Source organism: Paroedura picta, chromosome 7 (genome assembly GCF_049243985.1).
Source record: "Paroedura picta isolate Pp20150507F chromosome 7, Ppicta_v3.0, whole genome shotgun sequence".
Taxonomy (NCBI): Eukaryota; Metazoa; Chordata; class Lepidosauria; order Squamata; family Gekkonidae; genus Paroedura; species Paroedura picta.
This window is the reverse complement of record NC_135375.1, coordinates 10,276,586-10,297,198: the sequence shown is the minus strand read 5'-3', so window position 1 is coordinate 10,297,198 and position 20,613 is coordinate 10,276,586. Positions and strand designations below refer to the sequence as shown.

General features: G+C 46.6%; 1 protein-coding gene across 1 annotated transcript in view; it reads left to right on the top strand.

The window, feature by feature from the left end:
- RIT2 (Ras like without CAAX 2) overlaps positions 1-20,514 on the top strand; it is a 153,146-nt gene extending 132,632 nt beyond the window's left edge. The window contains exon 5 of the mRNA XM_077346396.1: positions 19,993-20,514. Coding sequence (XP_077202511.1) covers positions 19,993-20,061 — 69 coding nt within the window. The 3' untranslated portion in view covers positions 20,062-20,514. The remainder of the gene's footprint in view (positions 1-19,992) is intronic.
- The last annotated feature ends 99 nt before the right edge of the window (positions 20,515-20,613 follow it).

Genomic DNA, 20,613 nt, shown 5'->3' with positions numbered 1-20,613 from the left:
CTACAATTCCCATGAATTGGCGTCCGCTGGCAGGGGCTCATGGGAATTGTAGTCCATGGGCATCTGGAGGACCACAGGTTAACTACCCCTGGTGTAGACCACACTGAGGTTGATGGGCCATGGCTTCATGTGTGCCTGTGTCCAAGATCATTTGGAAGTCGAGTGTGATGTGTATCACAAGGAGGACTACTCCTTAGTTATGTTTGATTCACATCTAGTGAACTAGTATACTTGTATACATATATAGAGCAACTGAATGGAGACTTTCCTGGAAATGGTTGTCAATGGAAAGTATTCAGCCACAAGCCCTGGTCATTGTCTCCAGGAAAGATTAGAAGGAAATGTATGCTGCTCCTCAGTGGAATGTCAGGAAACTATTACAAGAGAAGAAGAGTTGGGTTTTATGCCCCGCTTTCCACTTCCAGAAGAACTCTCAAAGCAGCTTACAAACGCCTTTCTCTTCCTCTGTCCACAACAGACACCCTGTAAGGTAGGTGGGGCCGAGAGAGCTCTAACTTGAAAACTGCTCTTGTGAGAACAGCTCTAAGAGAACTGAGACTAGCCCAAGGTCACCCAACCAGCTGCATGTGGAGGATTGGGGAATCAAACCCAGTTCTCCAGATTAGAGGTCACCATCATTGACCACTATACCAAGCTGACTTCTAACCCAGGGAGGAGTCACGTGGTCATTGTGGCTTTACACTTATCTTTCTTGTCTGCAGTGCTTTTTTTGAATTCACACACATCAGAAATGGATCTGGAGGGAGATTTCCTAAAGTTACAAGTGATCTCCAAATCACAGAGATCACTTGAGGAGAATTGCTCCTTTGTATGGTGGGCTTTGCGACAGCCGAGATGAATGCTTCTTTGGATTGTTCAGGCAAAGTACTACACACTCAAAAATGAAACTAACATCTTATTCGACAAGCATTTTATTTTATGAGTGTTGCCATGTGTATTGTAAACACATGACTTCCGGGGGCATGGGGGGGGAGGGAGGCGTGGTCACCTGACATCACTTCCAGGCTTACTCGAAACCTGAAGTATATTTCAGGGGTTACTCCGTGATCAAAGGGTGAGAAAGGCTGGCTTAGGAGGACATTTGGTGGGGGAACGGCAGAGAAGACTTGTCCCCCCCAGTATGTCTGCACTAATGGTTTGGATCCAACACAGATCTCTTTGATTGTGTATTTCCATTTAGACTTTAATATTTATTGATTGTTATTTTCCTTTTACCACTTTCCATTGATTGCTTGTGTCCATAGTTATTCATAAGTCTTATCGATCTTGTAGTAATTACCCTCTAATAGGGGTCAGCTCGGGTCAATAGGATGGCCTTGCCCTTCTTGATTTTTCTTAATTGGGATTTTTGTTCTGTTCTCATTTTTTCGGTTTTAGGATTGATTTTTTTTTCGGGGAAAGCGTTGCTTGTTTGTTTTGGCCTCGGTTTCTTTGATAAGCCATGGAACACTGGATTTGTTTACCAACATCACCTGCTGCATAATCTCCTTGGATAGTATTGAGTGTAATGATTGCTGCGCATTGGACCATTAGACCTGATGAATCTGTTTTGGTTAGCTACGTTTACAAGGTGCATTGCCTCTGAAATGTCATGTAAATTGACCCAATGCTCTGGATGTGTTTGAAAAGAAACCGAAAAAGCTATCCCGCTGCAATTTAAAGATCAACAAGATTTCCAGGGGGTAAGCATTTGAGAGTGAAATCTCCTTGTGTCGAATGCCTAGAAATCTTGTGGGTTTTTAATTAAGATTTTGAATCTTGCTTAATCTGAATTGAATCTCTGTCCTTATGTGTTGGGTGTTTTTATAATGGCATAAACAATCTCAAGCTTCAAAGTTGAAGGGGAAAACAAGACAGAAATATTTCGAGGTATAAATAGTAAGGTGTAAAGAAAAATGAAAAGGAGATCAAGACAGGGAGGGTCAGCCATGAAGAATCACAGAATCATAGAATCATAGAGTTGGAAGGGGCCATACAGACCATCTAGTCCAACCCCCTGCTCTACGCAGGATCAGCCCCTAAGAAACTAGAAAGGGGCTTTTTAAGTGTATGGGTTTGCCACTGGTGACAGAAAACCCGGTTTCTGCTCTTCACAAAAAAGCTGAGCAGTGGGGAACAGAAAGCTCATAGCCATTTATACCCCTGCTGTCTGCTCCCCGCCACTTTGGTGTCATGGTTAGGAGCAGCTGCCTTTAATCTGGACAAGCAGGTTTCATTCCCCATTCCTCATCCTCTACTTGCAGCCAGCTGGGTGACCTTGGGCTAGTTACAGACCTGTTAGATCAGTTGTCACAGAGCAGTTCTGTCAGAGCTCTCTCAGCCTCAATTATCTCACAGAGTGTCTTTTGTGGGGAGAGGAAGACAATTGTAAGCCACTTTGAAACATTTCCGGGCAGTGAAAAGCAGGGCATAAAAACCAAATCTTCTCTCTTGGTTTCCCATCTCCACCATCATCCAATTGGACAGTGGCAAGAAGCAACAGCTGATGACACCTTTGTCAATTTTAGCCCCAAATTTAGCACCATTTTCCATTGTCCTGGCAAGGGATCAGCTTGGAATGAAAGCCATGGCGTAGCCAACAGCAAAGCCCAATCTAACCAACAACGTGAAACAGATGGAAAAGGCCCGTGGGCTTCAACAAACTTCAAAGAATGAGGGGTGGGACCCTCTGTTTGGACCGGAAGAAGTTCCTGACAGTCAGAGCAGTTTCTCAGTGGAACAGGCTTCCTCGGGAGGTGGTGGGTTCTCCATCTTTGGAGATGTTTAAACAGAGGCTGGAGAGCCATCTGGCAGAGAGGCTGATTCGTTGAAGGTTCAAGGGGTGGCAGGTTGCAGTGGATGAACGAGAGGGTTGTGAGTGTCCTGCATAGTGCAGGGGGTTGGACTAGATGACCAAGGAGGCCCCTTCCAACACTATGATTCTATGGCCACTCGGTTCCGCTTGGCTGCAAGACATAATGCCCTGCCCGTCTCTCCCCCTCGTAATTCTTCTGCTGCTGCTGATGGAAGAAGGACAGCCAGAGGACTCTTATCAAGCCCCCTCATTCAGCAATATTAAGTGAACTTTGTTTTATGTTCAGACGGTTTAGCGATGATGCCTTTTAGATGACTAATTTATGTCGGGCATGTCAGAAGTGCTTTCCCTCAGACCCTGAGCATTTTGCCACAGTGTCAGCAGCCTCCCTTCCCCCTCCGATGCTCAGGGACGTCTCGAACTGGACACAAGATGCATCGCGGCGAGACCCGTTTCGAGAGATCCCCCGGAACGATCAAAATGAAATACAGGGGCTCTTGGAATTATGCCTACGCTGGGAAATCTCTCTCGCAGCTCTCCGCGTTTTCTTATTCCCATTATCCGTTCATGGCTTTGCCTAGCCTTTGGGCCTGCAAAGGCAGGGAAATAAATACCTTAGAGGGGGGGTCTGAACACTATTGGAGTCCAACAGCACGTTTCAGGCCAACAAAGTTTTATCCTCGGCGTGAGCATTCGTGGGCCTGCACACTTCCTCGATGAAATAGGAAGCATCCCAGTGCAAGAGAGAAGGACAGAGTCAATTAGTAAGAGGCATCGTATCGATATCCCGCAGATATATGAAGCATAATATCTTACTAGAATAGCAGAGTTCATCAGCCCTTCAGGTTTAATTGCCCTTCACAAAAACATAGGGTTAAAAATGTTGAGGTTGGTGATTAATGGCCGACACTTTCCCAGTTGTGAAAAGAAGTCATTAAAAGAGGCCTGTTGCTAGCCCTGGCAGAAGCCTGCATTCTCCCCCAACGGATTCCAAACACTTGAGATTTGGTGGTTCTCTAGCCATCAGAGGCTTCTTTATTTAAACATTTATTGCCACCCTTCTTTCACTATGGAAAACTGTCTGCTTTTTTTTCTTTTCCCATTATCTCTCAGGACATGTGCAGAGAGTTTTCAAGACCAGAATCATTCAGAGGCAATTTTCCTCTGCATAGCAACCCTGGAGTTCTTTGGTGGTCTCCCATCCAAGTCCTATTCTTTATTACTTGGTATTTATTTATCGTATGGCATATGTGTTATGCAAAGAAAAGGGGGCGGATGCGCCAAGGCAAAATGAAGAGAAGGGAACAAACAGTGCAAAAGAAAAAGTACTTATCTGTCTATCACCAATCGTCTTTCATCTGTCAACGATCATCTATCTTCTTTCTTTCTTTCTTTCTTTCTTTCTTTCTTTCTTTCTTTCTTTCTTTCTTTCTTTCTTTCTTTCTTTCTTTCTTTCTTTCTTTCTTTCTTTCAGGATTTACATACTGCCTCTCTTGGTTGCCCATCTAAGGGCAGTTTACATGGTCTAAAAACTCAATAAAACAATACCTGGATAATACCAAATTAAGAACTAAATATAACCAACTTTTCTCACTGTTGCCTTGGTCCCAGTTACTGAGATCAAGATCATAGCTGGTAAGATGTTAGATATTAAATAGAGGACAGGGAGAGCCTCCTGTGGTGCAGAGTGGTAGGCAGCAGAAATGCTGTCTGCCCATGAGGTTGGGAGTTCGATCCCAGCAGCCGGCTCAAGGTTGACTCAGCCTTCCATCCTTCTGAGGTCGGTAAAATGAGTACCCAGCTTGCTGGGGAGTAAACGGTGCCACTGGATTCCAACTTCGTTCTTTACAGAGTTTTGTTCTCAACTAAGTGATTTATTCTTTTAAGATGCCAGTGCAACCTCCTTTGTATATTTTAATTATGCCAACCGGACTCTGCTTGAAAATTTCCAGTCGCTCTTCCGGTTCCTCCAGGAGAAAATGAGTACCCAGCTTGATGGGGGGTAAAACGGTAATGACTGGGGAAGGCACTGGCAAACCACCCCGTATTGAGTCTGCCATGAAAACGCTGGAGGGCGTCACCCCAAGGGTCAGACAGGACTCGGTGCTTGCACAGGGGATACCTTTACCTTTACCTTAGGGGACAGGGATGAGGGTGGGGGGCAGAGGTGGCAGGAGGGAGGCCTGAGAATTGCTATAGTTATCTAGCTGATCTCAACTATAGGCCCCTTGGAAGAGCTCCATCTTTCAGGACCTGCAGAACTCAGAGAATTCAGGCAGGGCACTCATGTTACTTGGGAGCTTGTTCCTCCAGGCAGGACAAGGCTCTGGCTCTGCCTGAAGCCAACCGTATTTCCCTGGGGCCAGGTTAGAATTGGTTAAAATAGCTTTATAGGAGAAGACCCTGGGGAATGTATTCAGAGAGGCGTTCCCACAAATTTGCAGGGCCCAGACCACATAAGTCCTTAAAGGTCAACACCAGAACTTTGAAATGGATCCAGAATTCAATGGGAATAACTGGCTGGCCACTGTGTGAAACAGGATGCTGGATTAGATGGACCTCTGGTCTGATCCAGCAGGGCTCTTCTGATGTTCTTATGAAGGTCTTGGACTTTATGCCCTGTTGCTGGTCCCCTGGAGAACTGGTTGGCCACTGCGTAAAGCTGGATGCTGGACCATATGGACCTCTGGTCTGATCCAGCAGGGAGCTTCTGAATGTTTAGGAATGCCTTGGCCTCTATGGTCTTTGTTAGTCTTCCAGGGTAACTGGTTGTCCACTGCCCAGGCACAGGATGCTATACTAGATGGGCCACTGGTCTGATTCAGTAGGACTCTTCTTGTATTCATCATAATCCCCATCCCAGACTTTTTTTTTCCCTGCGAGAGCTGATCAGAAAGCTGTGGCATGCATAACTTTCTTTCTTCATTGGATTTCTCTCCGTATCTCCCCCTAATGAAAAAGAAAATGTACAACTTAAAAATAGCTTTCGCTGGAAGTTAGCCCTGGAAAGTAATTTAATGTGAATATCATTATTAAAATCGTACTGCTTCCAGTGGGTTTTCCAGATGAGCAGATCTGCAGAGGTATAAAATGACTTGATTTATAACTCTATATTAGTTGATTGAAATGTCAGTTATTATCTTCCCCTGTTCAAAATGCCTCGGATCTGTCATATAGTTTTATGCATCTTCTAGGACAGAATCAAAAGTCTCAGGGATGCAGATCTTTTGGCGCAAATGTAAGAATTAGAAGGACCTCAGCCCAGAAGCGGTAATAGCTAAGGAATTCCTGTTGACGGGCTGAATGAAGATATCACAGCGTTGACAACAGGCATGGCAAATGCCTTCATTTTAAAAAGTCATTTCTTGGTTGACAGAGTTTCGTGGCTGGAAAGAAGAGGATGCATTTATAACGGATGGAGAGCAGGTCACATGCAAGATACGATGGACAACCAATGCAACTTTTTTGTTCTTGGAATACGCAAAACCTGTAATGTTCATGATTCAAAGTCATATGGAGAATAGCCTGCAGGGGGCATCAGAGGAGATGTGCATTTAGCATAGTTAGAATAGGAACCTTGTGATGTTTTTTCAAATAGGACTGTGGGTTTCTGGTGGCTCATTTGGAGACTTCCTTCTCATTGGGGTCTACTTCTTCCCTGCTTGCCTCCTGAACGTAAACAGGACCAGGAATAATGGCTTCAAACTACATGGAGAATGGTACTTGCTAGATATCACGGAGCGGGAGGGGGGGGGGATTCACAGTTAGAGTAGGTCAGTAGTGGAAACAGCTGTCTAAAAGCAAAAAAAAGCAGAACTAAAGGCTGTGAAACTAATTTTAAAGTTGTTCATTGGTAGAAACACCTCAATGCCATTCTGTCTGAGGGTTGGGAAGGAAGGAAGGAAGGAAGCAAGGTAGGAAGGGAGGGAGGGAGGGAGGGAAAGAAAGACAGAAAGAGAGGAAGGAAGGAAGGAAGGAAGGAAGGAAGGAAGGAAGGAAGGAAGGAAGGAAGGAAGGAAGGAAGGAAGGAAGGAAGCAAGGTAGAAGGGAGGGAGGGAGGGAGGGAGGGAAAGAAAGACAGAAAGAGAGGAAGGAAGGAAGGAAGGAAGGAAGGAAGGAAGGAAGGAAGGAAGGAAGGAAGGAAGGAAGGCTCTACACATTTCCAAAAGCTTCCAGGTCTCAATAAAGCCAAGAAGATCTAACAGAGACAGTGGGCTTCTTTATTGAAACACAGAAAATTATGCCACTAAGGCAGCTCAGTCGCTGAGGGAACAACTTTTCATTTTGGACGAAGAATTTATCTCAGCAGTGAGAAAAGGCATAGAGAGGCATCCATCCTAGTCTCTTACGCTGCGGTGCAGCTTTGGGTCGAGTTGTGTGCTGTCTTGACTTCATAGCCCCACATGTCGTTTGTACCTGTCTCTGCACCCCAAAAGAATGCTTCCAGCTCAGGACCCTATCTCAGATGGAAAAAAAGGAGCGGCCCCTAGCTGTCCCGTAAAAAGGAGCTGTCCCGTAAAATACAGTAGGCAGAGCAGATCAGAAGAGGAACGTGATGGCCGGAACACGCCCATATTTCACCACCAGCCAAAGAGAAATGCCATTGCGAGAGATGAGGCTGTGTTCTTTGCAGCCGACACAAAGAACTCTGCGGTGAGAAATGACCTGGCGGAGGATGTCTCCGGAGACTTGAGGGATAAACACAATTGCTCAGAAAAGTAGTAATGGGAAATCACAGGGGGAAAAAAAAAAGAAAACATCAGTTTATCTGCTGACCGGAGCTGCGGGCTCCCTCACATACAATTGTCTCCCTTCCTTTCTCAGATTCACACCCCAGCAGAGGTCCCAAATAGGTCCTTGATTTCTTCATCCCGTCCAATAGATCTACCAACTTGGGTTGCCAGCTCCAGTGTGGGAAATGCCTGGAGATTTGGGGCAGGGAAGAGTGCAGCATTTGGGGGAAGGACTTCAATGGGGCATAATGACACAGAGCAGGGTTGGCCAAACTGCGGCTCTCCCGATGTCCATAACTATAATTCCCATGAGCCCTTGCTGTAGTCCATGGACATCTGGAGACCCATAGTTAGCCACCCCAGGTATAGGATCCATCTTCTTTAGGGGTTGTTCCAGTGAACTGATCTGTGTCTCCTAGAGCAGGGGTAGTCAACCTGTGGCCCTCCATATGTTCATGGACTACAATTCCCATGAGCCCCTGCCAGTGTTTGCTGGCAGGGGCTCATGGGAATTGTAGTCCATAAACATCTGGAGGACCACAGGTTGACTACCCCTGTCCTAGAGATCAATTCTAATTCTGGGAAAGGTCCAGCCACCACCTAGGGATGCCAATGTCCAGGTGGGACCTGGGGACCCTTCACTGTTCTTCAAATTAAACAAAAGCCATGGGCTTTTGCAAGATGTAAAGTTATTCCAATCCAAAATTCAGGAACTTAGACATCAGTCAAAAGCAGTAATCCAGTCCAGGAGGTCACAGTTTTCAGGCAAGGTAGTATCAGTATATAGTTTATATTATGTACATAAACCACAATGTCCCTCAAATGACTTTATAGTTAAAAGCCAGCTGTTCAGATGAATCCTACAACAACTCATCATCACTCTCAGCAGGTAGTTGACATCTGGCCATAAGGTGAGTGCTTCTGCAGCTCTATTCTCTGCACCTTTCTCTCTAGCAGGGGATCCTGGAGGGCTGGAAACAGGCAGGTGGGTTTCATCTGCTGGATCAGGGCTGGAGGTAACTCTGTACAAGCTTTTGGCTGTAAGTCTTGGCAAGCTTGGACCTCTGTCTCTTATTTGTCAACTTCTGCTGCCTCTGATTGGCTGTGCTGGCCCCTTCCTCCTCTGAGGAGTCCTCAGCATTGCTGAGACCTGGGATGATTCTGCACTTACTTGGTTTATTCCGTTGTGGATCCTGCTGAATCCAAATCAATTTGAACTCAGGTCTTCCTCTATCTACCCCCACTGAAACAGAAAAGTGTTCTGCATGTGATTAGGGAAGCTCACAAGGGGGGACTCTCTTTTCTTGAAGAGGGGGGAGAGGATTGGAGACAGCAGAGGAGGGGGAATAAATCCAAGAGGCAAATCTCTGATGAGAGAAGTTAGGGCTTCTCCTTCAAGGGAAGCATTGCAAGTCGGGAATGAGAGAGCCTTTGAACTGATGCCCTGGCCAATCAGGGCTTTTCTACAGCATTGGAGGCTCGGCAGCAAGTTAGTTCAAGGAAAGCAGACAGCTACATGCTTACTGATGGCGATTTTTCAAATATTGAGGGTTATATCCACTCCAGGATATTGTGGGGGAAAGTTAGGGTCACTCCGGATCAATCCTGCTTGTTGCAGAGGGAAAATTTAAATCAGCCAAAATCAAAATGGAAATCAAATTCAGTGTAGACGGCAGGGATTGAATTGACCTGGGATTGGAATAGAAGCTCCGTGCAGATTTAGCCCTGGTTGACCCACAACACTGCAATTTTACTCTTCTCCCCCCCCCCCCATGGGCTACATCTCATGTTTAGGACTAAGAAACAGACCTCTGCAATTTGAAACTAGAAGCCAGTAGCATAAAGAATCAGGTATTGGTGCTTGCCGAATGCTAGCTAAATTTAGCAGTAACAATACGTCTTCTTCTTTTTTTTAGACCCCCGTGATTTGCAAGGGCTTTTTAAATTCCACACAGGCTTCTCTTTTATTAAATAGGCTGCCCACATCGATAAAATTAAATTGGCAACTTTATTAATTTTAACAACCTCCCCAAAATATAACTTTTGCTCTTGTCCTGGTGACATTCATGAAAAATGGATGGAGAGGAGAGAGGGATCTCCTGACGCAGTCCTTGCTGTATTTCACCACCGAAACCTCTGTGACATTCCTGTCCCATTCTGGCATATTCATAAGCCGGAGTTGTAGGTCATGACTGTGTCTGGTCATGTAGAGACGGTGGTGCGGTTCTTTCAGGAATAAATTTGGTCTCGAGTGTTTTAGGCAGGCCTTGGTTCATCAGCTAACTCCCTTTTTCACTTTCGCTTGGAAGTAGTTTTGGTGGTTTTGAACTAGGCCTAGGAAGAGACCCAATGAAATCACCGCTCAGGTGACCTTGAGCCTAAGGTTGCCTGGAAACTGATGGGAAAGGTGGGGACATGGGGAGGCCTTGTGGAAGCGCATGATGTTGGAAAAGGTGGCAGGTAGCTCTAGGAATAGCTGAAAACTCTATGGTAAAACCCTAGAGCTTCTGGTGATTCCTACAGTTAGCCACCGTCGCTTCTGTGGTCTGCCAGGAAGTGATGTTATCATTCCAATGATGGTGTTTGGAGTAATGGTTCCTCCTCCAAAGGAACTGGTAGGCCCTGTGTGGGACATTGGTCTGACCCAGGAAGGATCTTCTGATGTTCATATGATGGTCTAGGCCTCTGGGACTTGTTGTTGGTCATCCAGAGGTACTGGTAGGCCCCTGTGTCAGACAGGATACTTGACTAGATGGACCACTGGCCTGATCCAGCAGGGCTCTTCTTATGCTCTTTGAAGGCCTCAGTCTTTATGCCCTGTTGTTGGCCCTCCAGAATAACTGGTTGGCCACTTTGTGTGACAGGATGTTGGATTAGATGGACTGTTGGTCTGATCCAGGTGGGATCTACTGATGTTCTTATGTTCATACATGGGATCTATGTGACTTTCCCTCTAAAAGAGCTACTGAAGTGTAGTTCTTAGTATGTCAGGCTAGGATCTGGGATACCTGGTTTCAAATCCCTGTACGACCATTAAGGCAACTTCTGGTCAGTCATGTGAAGATAAAATGGGACATCTGAAATAGTGAAAACTGTCTGAACTCGGAGAAAAGGGGGTGAGATAAAAATGTCATCTATCATCCATCATTGATAACTGGAGACACCCAAGTGGCCTGCATGGAAATATGGCCATCACCACCTGATCATGTTCGACACCATGCACAGTTCCAGCCAAGCCACATGTTCTGCACATCGACTTGGTCTTGTTATTCGCAGAAGAATCAAGGACATTGTATCAATGTGCTAGGTTCTCTCAATATTTATATCATTTGCTAGAACTGGCCTTTCCAGGGATTTGGGCATCTGTGAACAACAGCAATTTCTCGGCCAAGTAAGAGACACTAATGAATATGCTGTTCCTAGATTGCACATTGCGTTGATGAAAGAGATCAAATAAGCCTATAATAGCACAAGAACTGATTCAGAACTTCATGCTGAAAACACGTTTGATCTCCCTCCCCCCCGTCCCAGATGGCAAAAATCGACACCACTCTGTAAGGTATTTTCCCCTCTAAGCAAAGAACACGATAATTTTATTCCCATTTTTGATCACTGTTTTATGAAGTGCCACTTAAAGTATTTCTAGAGATGCCCTAGTATTTTAGGAATTACTTGGTATGCAGAAGGTCCCAAGTTCAATCTCTGGCATCTCCAGTTTAAAGGACCAAATAATATATCATCCTGAGACCCTAGGGAGCTGTTACCAGTCTGAGTGGATGATACTGACCATGATGGACAATTATATGATTTGATATAAGGCAGATTCCTGCCTGGAGCTTTCGTAAGGGGGGGAGGGGGACCATAGCTCATTGGCAGAACATCCAGGTCCCAGGTTCAATCCCCAGCATCTCCAGTTAAAAGGACCAGACAGGAGGTGATGGGAATGACCTCTGCCGTGGAATGCTGACCTTGAGGGACCCGGGTTCTGATTCCATTGAAGATAGCCTTGTGTGTGTTCAGTCCGTAGACAGAGCACCACTTTGAGGGCGTTTGCACATCTTAAACCCAGCCTGGTCCCCATTGACATCTCTGTAACTGAGGTACCGAATTTAGCACTCCTGAAAGCAGGGCGGCAGGGCGGTAATTCAGAGGTTGCCGTAGCAACGACCTCTTAATTTTCCGCAGTCAGACAAAACAAAGGATGGTTTATAGGACAATTAATATGGGCCAGACTGTGCCGTCTTCTGGCTTCCCCACTGCCCGAGGTGCCGGCTATTAGCAGAGCCATAAAGCATACCGAGATCTGCATGGCTGGCGCTCGAACGAAGGCGTTTGTTTTAAAATTTCATTTAAGACAATTCCATTTTTCAAAAAGGAAGGAAGGAAGGATCTGTCAGGCATATTGCACTGGTGCCGGTGAACAGTTGTGATAAATTAGGAAGCCGTCAATGGGCCATGACGGTTGTGCTATCTTTGGTGAACCACGGAGATCAGCCCATTCCTGAATTCCTCCCCAGTCTTCATAGAATCTGTTGCCCAGAATTGTCTGTGGAATTAGACATTGTTTCCCGTCACCCATTTGTGACTGATACGTTGCTAAATTTGTGGAGAGGAGGAGGATACGTTTGAATACATTAATGCATTTCTATAGATCAGACTTTCTCACCATTGTTTCATGATGGCCCCAGAAGGGTCTCCTGAATGTGTGAGTGTATATCCTTACCATTGTTCTCCTTAATATTTGTGAAATGCCCCTGTGGGAGGAGTGCTGTCCAGGACCACAACCAGTGTCTGGACCAGGGGTAGTCAAACTGCGGCCCTCCAGATGTCCATGGACTACAATTCCCAAGAGCCCCCTGCCAGCGAATGCTGGCAGGGGGCTCCTGGGAATTGTAGTCCATGGACATCTGGAGGGCCGCAGTTTGACTACCCCTGGTCTGGACTATGCTTCTACCCACACGGGCCAATCAGATTGTGCTGGCCCCTGGAGTGCCCACCCCCAGCAGGAGGGCACTCCTGCTCTGCCCTGCCTCGGCTGCCGATCAATGCAGTCTCTGATCAACGCAGTCTCTGACAGCCACTGCAGGCCAACTGGCAGCGCAGCCATGACCCCACCCACCAGCACACCTCCTGCCCCTCCCACCACGCACCAGCCCAACCAGCTGCGGGGCCGTCACCCCAGCAGCCAATGGGAACAGGATGTCGCCTGGTGGCGTCAGGGGCCATGAGCCGATTGGCCACCCACAAGGAGCTTGCCATGCTTTAGGATGCTTTGGGCTGATCCTGCATTGAGCGGGGGGTTGGACTAGATGGCCTGTATGGCCCAACTCTATGATTCTTCTATGATTCGAAGCCTCAAAGCAGCCCCTAACTACCCACCGTGGCAGCTGCTCCTGTGCTGCCCAACCATGCCCCAATTGCCAGCTGCGCCACCCAGACCAACTGCGGCCCCATCATCCCGCCCACGTGTGGGAACACAACATGAGTCACCGTCCGCACCTTTGGGGAGGGAGCGCCGCTAGCTTTCCTACATGCAACGGGCTTTAATGCTAGTATCATATATAGCAGCTAAGCAATTCAGTGTACCATCCATTTACATGGCACTACATCAGTAGCTGCAGTAAGCAAAAAGAAGGGTAAAACCTATTATCTTCAACCCTCCACAAGAGATCAAAAACTGCTGGGCATATGCTGGATTTCTCAAGGCCTTTGGCTTTTTTTTTTAACTTCCTACTCAGTACCAGTGAAAACAGTTTCTGGCATCGCATACAATTTGAGCAAGACTATCTGCATGCAGGGCAGTTTGTTTCCTCCTATATACTTTAGATTAAATAACCTCAAATCTTGATGTTCATTTGTTAGTTCATGTATAAATGCCAGAAGCAAAATGGACTTCATATCCCCATTCTTATCAGGACCAGATATGGTCATGTCGACTTGCCCCCCCCCCATTCCCAAAATGGCCAATGATGGCCCTGGAGGGGGTGGGGAGGGTGGCTGAGTACACAGCTATGCTTCCTAACCATATTCTGCATGATCACACCACTTCTGGGGTTTCTCAAAGCCTGAAGAATGTTTCAGGGGGTTCTCAACAGTAAAATAGTTGAGAAAGTCTAGTCTGCGCCACCCTAAATAAAAATCTCATACTCTGCACATGCACAGAGAATGTGCCCGCCTCTTATGGGTCATTGTTTGGTTCTACTGGACCATTGAGCCCAGCAGCAATGGCACTGGAAATTAGAAACTTGTACTTGTCCAGACCCTATAAGAACATTGTGGAAAATATGGGCTCCCCCCCCCCAGATACACGCACACAAAAACATATCTCCTGGGCCCACCCTCCTTCAGTCTACATTTCTTTAAAATACTCCCCAATGTACACACATAACAAATCTCCAAAACTTTCATTAAAAAAAATGAAAAACAGAAACACTATTTGGGCTTACCGCCATACCACTGAAACTCTGCTGGCAAGGAGATGCAACACAATACCATATATTTTGTTTGCTCTGCTCTGGTTCAGCCTAATTTTGAGTACTGTGATCAGTACCCCAGTAGAAGAGGGATGTAGACAAACTGGAGCGTGTCCAGAGGAGGGCAACCAAGATGGTGAGGGGTTTGGAGACCAAGACATATGAAGAAAGGTTGGGGGAGCTTGGTCTGTTTAGCCTGGAGAGGAGATGACTGAGAGGGGATCTGATAACCATCTTCAAGTATTTAAAAGGGTGCCATATAGAATCATAGAGTTGGAAGGGACCTCATGTGTCATCATGTGTCCATCCTCCATATGGCACCCTTTAAAATATTTGAAGATGGTTATCAGATCCCCTCTCATCCGTCTCCTCTCTAGAGGATGGAGCAGAGTTGTTCTCTCTTGCCCCGGAGGGATGGACCAGAACCAATGGGATGAAATTAATTCAAAGGAAATTCCATCTAAACATTAGGAAGAAGTTCCTGACAGTTAGAGTGGTTTCTCAGTGGAACAGGCTTCCTCGGGAGGTGGTGGGTTCTCCGTCTTTCAAGATTTTTAAACAGAGGCTGGAGAGCCATCTGATGGAGAGGCTGATTCTGTGAAGGTTCAACGGGTTGGCAGGTGACAGTGGATGAGCGAGAGGGTTGTGAGTGTCCTGCATAGTGCAGGGGGTTGGACTAGAAGACCCAGGAGGACTCTTCCAATTCTTTTATTCTACAATTCTATATACATAAACACAAAGCCTTAGTTGTTTCCCTTCAACAATACATATTGGGAGTGGGGCGGCAAGGCAGATGGGACATAGCCAGCGGGCTGCATATTTATGCAAAACAGACAAAGAGAGATTTAGGAGGTATGCCCGTAAGTGATATCCAAGGGAAAACAAGCTTCAAAATTGACCTAAGTGGGATGAATTGCCATGTTACTCAGCCAATGCACAGATAAAAATGGATTATCTAAGAGGAAAGCAATAATGCAGAGGAGATGCTTATTTAATAAACTTTCCGAGGCCCGCCTAGTCTTTTTGCACTAAATAACAATAACAGACGATCGGGGGGAACAGTTCCCGTCCTGAGATCTTTGCAAATGTCAGCGCTTGATTTAGTCTCTGTTTGGCTTTTCCTTTATTAATTTTCTGCTCCGTTATTAATACAGACACTGGGTGATCGTCCACAGGCATCCTTGGCAGGGAAGCATCAGGTACAGAGTCTCCATCACTCCTCTGGAGTGCCATTGTTTAAATCAGGGGTAGTCAAGCTGCAGCCCTCCAGATGTCCGTGGACTACAATTCCCAGAAGCCCCTGCCAGCATTCGCTGGCAGGGGCTCCTGGGAATTGTAGTCCATGGACACCTGGAGGGCCACAGTTTGACTACCCCTGGTTTAAATGAACCCTCAAACACTTGAAGCTGGATTCTACTGAATGAGACCTTTGGAGCTCTGTCAGAGGTCATCTTTGAGGCCTTTCAATGGATCCACAGATCATGAAGGTGTTCTCCCTCCTTCACCAGGCAAGGCTACCAGCACCCTACCTTACGACAGCCATCTCTAGGTTAGATTACTGTAATTTGCTCTATGCGGGTCTGCCCTTAACCTTGACCTGGAAACTGCAACCAGCACGAAATGCAGAAGCACAGGTTATTACTCATTGTTGTCCATCTCCTTTTGGAAGTGAGGCCTCCTTAGGCCCTAGGCAAGGTCTACCTTGTTTTTTCCGGCGACTACTTTCACCTTTCCAAAAGGTAGCATTGTACATGCTAGATTGTCATGGATGCTTAGGTGGATCCTGCCTTGAGCAGAGGGTTGGGCTAGATGGCCTGGGTGGCCTTTCCCCAACTCTATGATTCCAATAATATTTATCTACCCTGTGAAAAAGGCAGCTTTCACAATGTTATCTGGCTTTGGACTTTTCCCATGGTTGAGATACAAAGCCAAGCTTCCCTTCCTGCAGTTGGCTGAGGTCTCCTCCTCACTCCTCCTTTGGGGAGGGAAGAGAGAGAGACAGAGACAGAGAGACTAAGAGAGCAAGCCAAGGTAAGAGAGAACAAAGCTGGAGTACCATCTATGGCATATTTAAGACCAACAAAATTTATTTCAGGTATGAGTTTTTGCATGTACATACAATGTACTTCAGAGAGAAGGGTGGAGAGGTTCTTCTGATAAACACAATTTACATTGAGATCAACCTGCAGTTGACTTTGATCATTATCTCTTGCACACACACGTGTGCCCGTGTGTGATAGAGAGACAGACAGAGCTCCCAAAAATTCACCCCCCAAAGTGCTCCCTAACCATCACCAGCAGGACCCATGTCCCCAGCGCCCCTACTACAAGGGTGTTTGCATGAGTTAGAAGCAGGCAGAGAATGTCCTGCAGTGGCATCAGGTCCAATGTGTTGTTAGCACCATCAGCTTAAGAACGTTCTGGTATTTGTCAGTCTCCTCCTGATTGGCTCAGTGGGAGACTTCCTGATCCTTTGAGCTCACTTCCTCTCTGCTTGCCTCCACACCAGATAGAATGAGGACAGAATGAACAGAAAAGAGAGACTAAGATGAATTTTCTTTCTGCTCTTTCTATACAAAGCTCTTCACAATAAAACTATTTAATTTTTATAAGTAGCCTGGTACTTTGCCTCTCTTGGCATATCTACACTCTGCCAAGACAGGGAGAATAGAGTGCTGATTTCTTCCAAATCCATCTTCTGAGTCCCCGTCTGCATCCACGAGCGGTATACAAAGCCTGCTGGGTGACTTTGGGCCAGTCCCAGTTGTCTCAGAGCCCTCCCAGACCCACCTCCCTCACAGGGTGTCTGTTGTGTGGAGAGGAATGGAAGGTGATTGTAAGCTGCTTTGAGACTCCTTCGGGTAGGGAAAAATACAGGGTATAAAAACCCACTCGAGAACCAGCACAATATCGTGGTTAATAAAATTGGACTCAAATCTGGAGAACTGGGTTTGATTCCCCACTCCTCCTTGGACTGAAGCCTGCTGTTGGATCAGCCTCAGTTCTCTCCAAACTCTCTCAGCCCCACCTACCACATAAGGTGCCTGTCGGGGGAAATGAAGAGAAACGAGATTGTAGCCTCTTTGAGACTCCTTAAGGTTGAGAAAAGTGGGCCATAAAGAACCCTGATTTACTCTTCTTCACCTCCTGGGCTATTTGTGAGTCTTAGACCAGGGGTAGTCAACCTGTGGTCCTCCAGATGTCCATGGACTACAATTCCCATGAGCCCCTGCCAGCATTTGCTGGCAGGGGCTCATGGGAATTGTAGTCCATGGACATCTGGAGGACCACAGGTTGACTAAACCTTATACTTTTATCCCTAAGAGACTCGATGGGCCTTTCTAGTAGTCTTCTTCACTTGACATGATTTGTTGATGGAAATCACTGGCACACTGTCTCTTTCATGTCCGGCACAGGATGGGGGATTTGGGATTTGCCGTTTACAGCACCGCTGATTTCCAGCGCTGCCGACAAAGATCCACGGTCGCATAGCTCCAGTAACAACTGAAATCCAATAAAGCATCTGGCATTATTATTTGTTACCCTTTTATTAGGGAAAAGTGTTTCAGAGCCTGCAATATAACCTGATTTATGCCCTGTCATTTGTCAAGAAAACATCTTGGTATTATACCTTGTTAACCGACAAAGAGACCCTTCTTTCAACATTATGAGAAGTAAGGCTGGATAAATAATAACAGGGGGAAATAATTGTCGTGTCACCTACAAATGGGAACTTGTGGAAATATGATAGCATGATGGCTTCTACCAGAAGACATCTACACAGTAAGAATTCCTATTTCCGGAGGGTATTTTGCTTACTGTGTTTTATAAAGGGTGAGGGCATAGTTGGGAATGTTATTCTAAGCTATTTTACAGCTTCTTATCTCATCAGCTTCCCGATGAGACAGACTTGGCATTGTAACAAAAGCCGTTTATTGATGAAGCAAAAGGAAGCTCTGATTATCCTTGCTGAAACTGATTCAATAGGCAATACTCAGATCAATATCCCTCAAGGGCCACACCCCTGACCATCCTGTGGAGAGGAGGTGGGCTTTACCAAATCTGTTTTGATTGAGTTTCTTCCATCTGCAAGCGTATCCAGTGAGACTTGAATATCTTGCCCTTATCCAGTTCCTCGTTTTCCCAGTAGAAATCTACACTTCATTTGAAAAACCTTTATGCATTACTCAATCGACATTATAGAAATATTATATTCTTTGAGGGTGTACATTTTGCTTTAAGTACCATCAAAAATTGGATATAAAGCACATCGATATGCATGCTCCATAAAAAGAAACACCGTTGGGGAAAGTCAAAGAATTGAACCCCGTGAGAAAAATACTTACAAAAAAAATGGACTGGCAGGGGTGGGTACTGAATTCAGATTTGTTCCATCAGTTATTGAATGTCACCCGTTCCTATGGGGGGTGGGGAGATCCTGGGGTCGTGGTGGACAGCTGAATGAAAATGTCAACCCAGTGTGCTGCAGCAGTGGAAAAGGCAAACTCTGTGCTGGGGATTATTACGTTATTGATAAAATGGCCGATAGTATACTGCCCTCTTTATAGATTGAAGGTACTCCCTCGTTTGAACAGTTCTAGTCACTGTACCTCAAATGGGACATTGCAGAGCTAGAAAAAGTGCTGAACAGGGCAGCGAAAATAATTAGTGTCTTGGAGTGCTTTCCCTTTGATAGAGTCCTGAAGAATCCGGTACTTTTCAGTGTGAAAAGGTTTTATTAAATGACTAGTCGTAAAGCCCGCTGCGTGCAGAAATGCAGCAGTCGCTATCAGGAGGAAGGTGGTGGTGGGGAGGCAGGACTGTGGAGGCACGGAGAGGGCTCCAGGCCACTTGGCCATTGCTCCATCCCATGGCATTGGGTCAAGGGAACACCGGGCATTGCGGTGGCAATCCCCAGCCAGCTGTGGGCAGCTGTGCGATGATGTGGATGGCAGCAGTGGTCCCGCCACATCCCCCTGTGTGGCAGCAGCAGCAACAGTGGTTCCTCTTAGGGGCCTCCACCTTTACCGCCTCCTGTTCTCCCCCAGCATTGCAGCCTTCTTTGGGGGCCCTGTGCCACCAGCACCTACCTTCCTCCACCAGTGTGGCCCCGCCCTCTCAGCAGTCTCTGGCATGGAGGCGTCACCTCCTCCTCCTCGCCGCTTCTACCTGTTTCTCAACACCGCCACCTCCTTCTTGCCGCTGCTGCCTCCTTCTTGCCACCGGTGGTGGCTCCTGCCCTCCATCACTGCCAGCCAGATGGAACAGCAGGGTGCCAGAGACGCATTGGCTCTGGCAGCCAGGCTCGTCTGCAGCTCCAACGTTGCACCCACCATGTCCACTCTCATGGCGAAGATCCACCTGCAAATCTCCAGCCTGGAGTTGGCAGCCTTTCTTGCAGGCCTGGCTCCCTTCCCAAGGTCCCTTCATTGCTGCCCCTGGCATGAAGTAGCGATAGTCCCTGAAGTATCTATGCTCCCGATGCTACTCGGGTACATGGCATTATACCCCATTGAGACCCCCGTCCTTCCCAAATCCTGCCTGATGGAAATCCCCCAACTCACAATTGGCAACCATACATAATCCATTCCCTCTTGTGGAATCACACAAGACATGGAACTCTCCCTTGATGGCATGGCCAGTTGTGTTGTGCCTATGGTTCTGCCGAGGACCATGCCGGAAGTCCGAGGCAGGATCGTAACACAGCCCTGTAATGGGCCAATGCATGGCTACATCCTGTCTGCTGGATCCAATCAGTTTCGAGTGAAACTGACCAATAGCGTACACTGGTGGGAAGGTCTATTGTGTGGCTTTGGTATCTAAGTTGGGGTTGGTTGTGGGTTTCTTTGGTTCACTTGTGTCTCTTGTACCATCCTGCTAGGCTCACAGTAAAGAGCTGAAATTAACTCCCAGTGTCCTGGTCCATGAACCCATGGATCTAACAGTTTTGACAGGCTTGACTTATTTCCAGATGGGGGGAGGAGATGAGAACGCCATTGCTGGAACATGCAACAACCTGGCTTTTGACAGATCGCCCTGAGCAGCTCGAGGATTTCTTCAACCGAGGCTGCGGTGGCTGAAGCGGAAGAGATGAGAAGCCCGGAGTTTGGCAGGCGGTGACTTGAAATGAACAAATGAAAACCTTGTCACTCATCGCTTTTGACCCGTTTCCTCGATCCCCTGGTGTTCAAGTTGCTTTTTGCCTGGCAGCGGTTAGATCAAGCGCTTCCTATCACCCAGGTTTGAAAGAATGACCTGGCTTTCCTCATGCAATAGTTTCAAAAGGTTTATGTGGTGTAACTCAAAATTTAGATTAGATTGAGTATTCGCCTAGTCCTACTTTTACTTAAGAGACACACACAAAAAAAACACACAAATAAATGTGTGGGATCTTCCTTAGATGAACCTTCACATCCAGAGGCACTAATCCTCTGAATCCCAGAGCCAGGAGAAGAAAGAACACAATAAATGATGAACTAATAGCTTTGAAAGCACAGTGTCATTGGAAGATCAGTTATATGCTCAGGAGATCTCCAGCCACAATCTGGAGTTGGGGGGGGGGGGGTCAACGTTGTCTTAGAATACGCTTTAC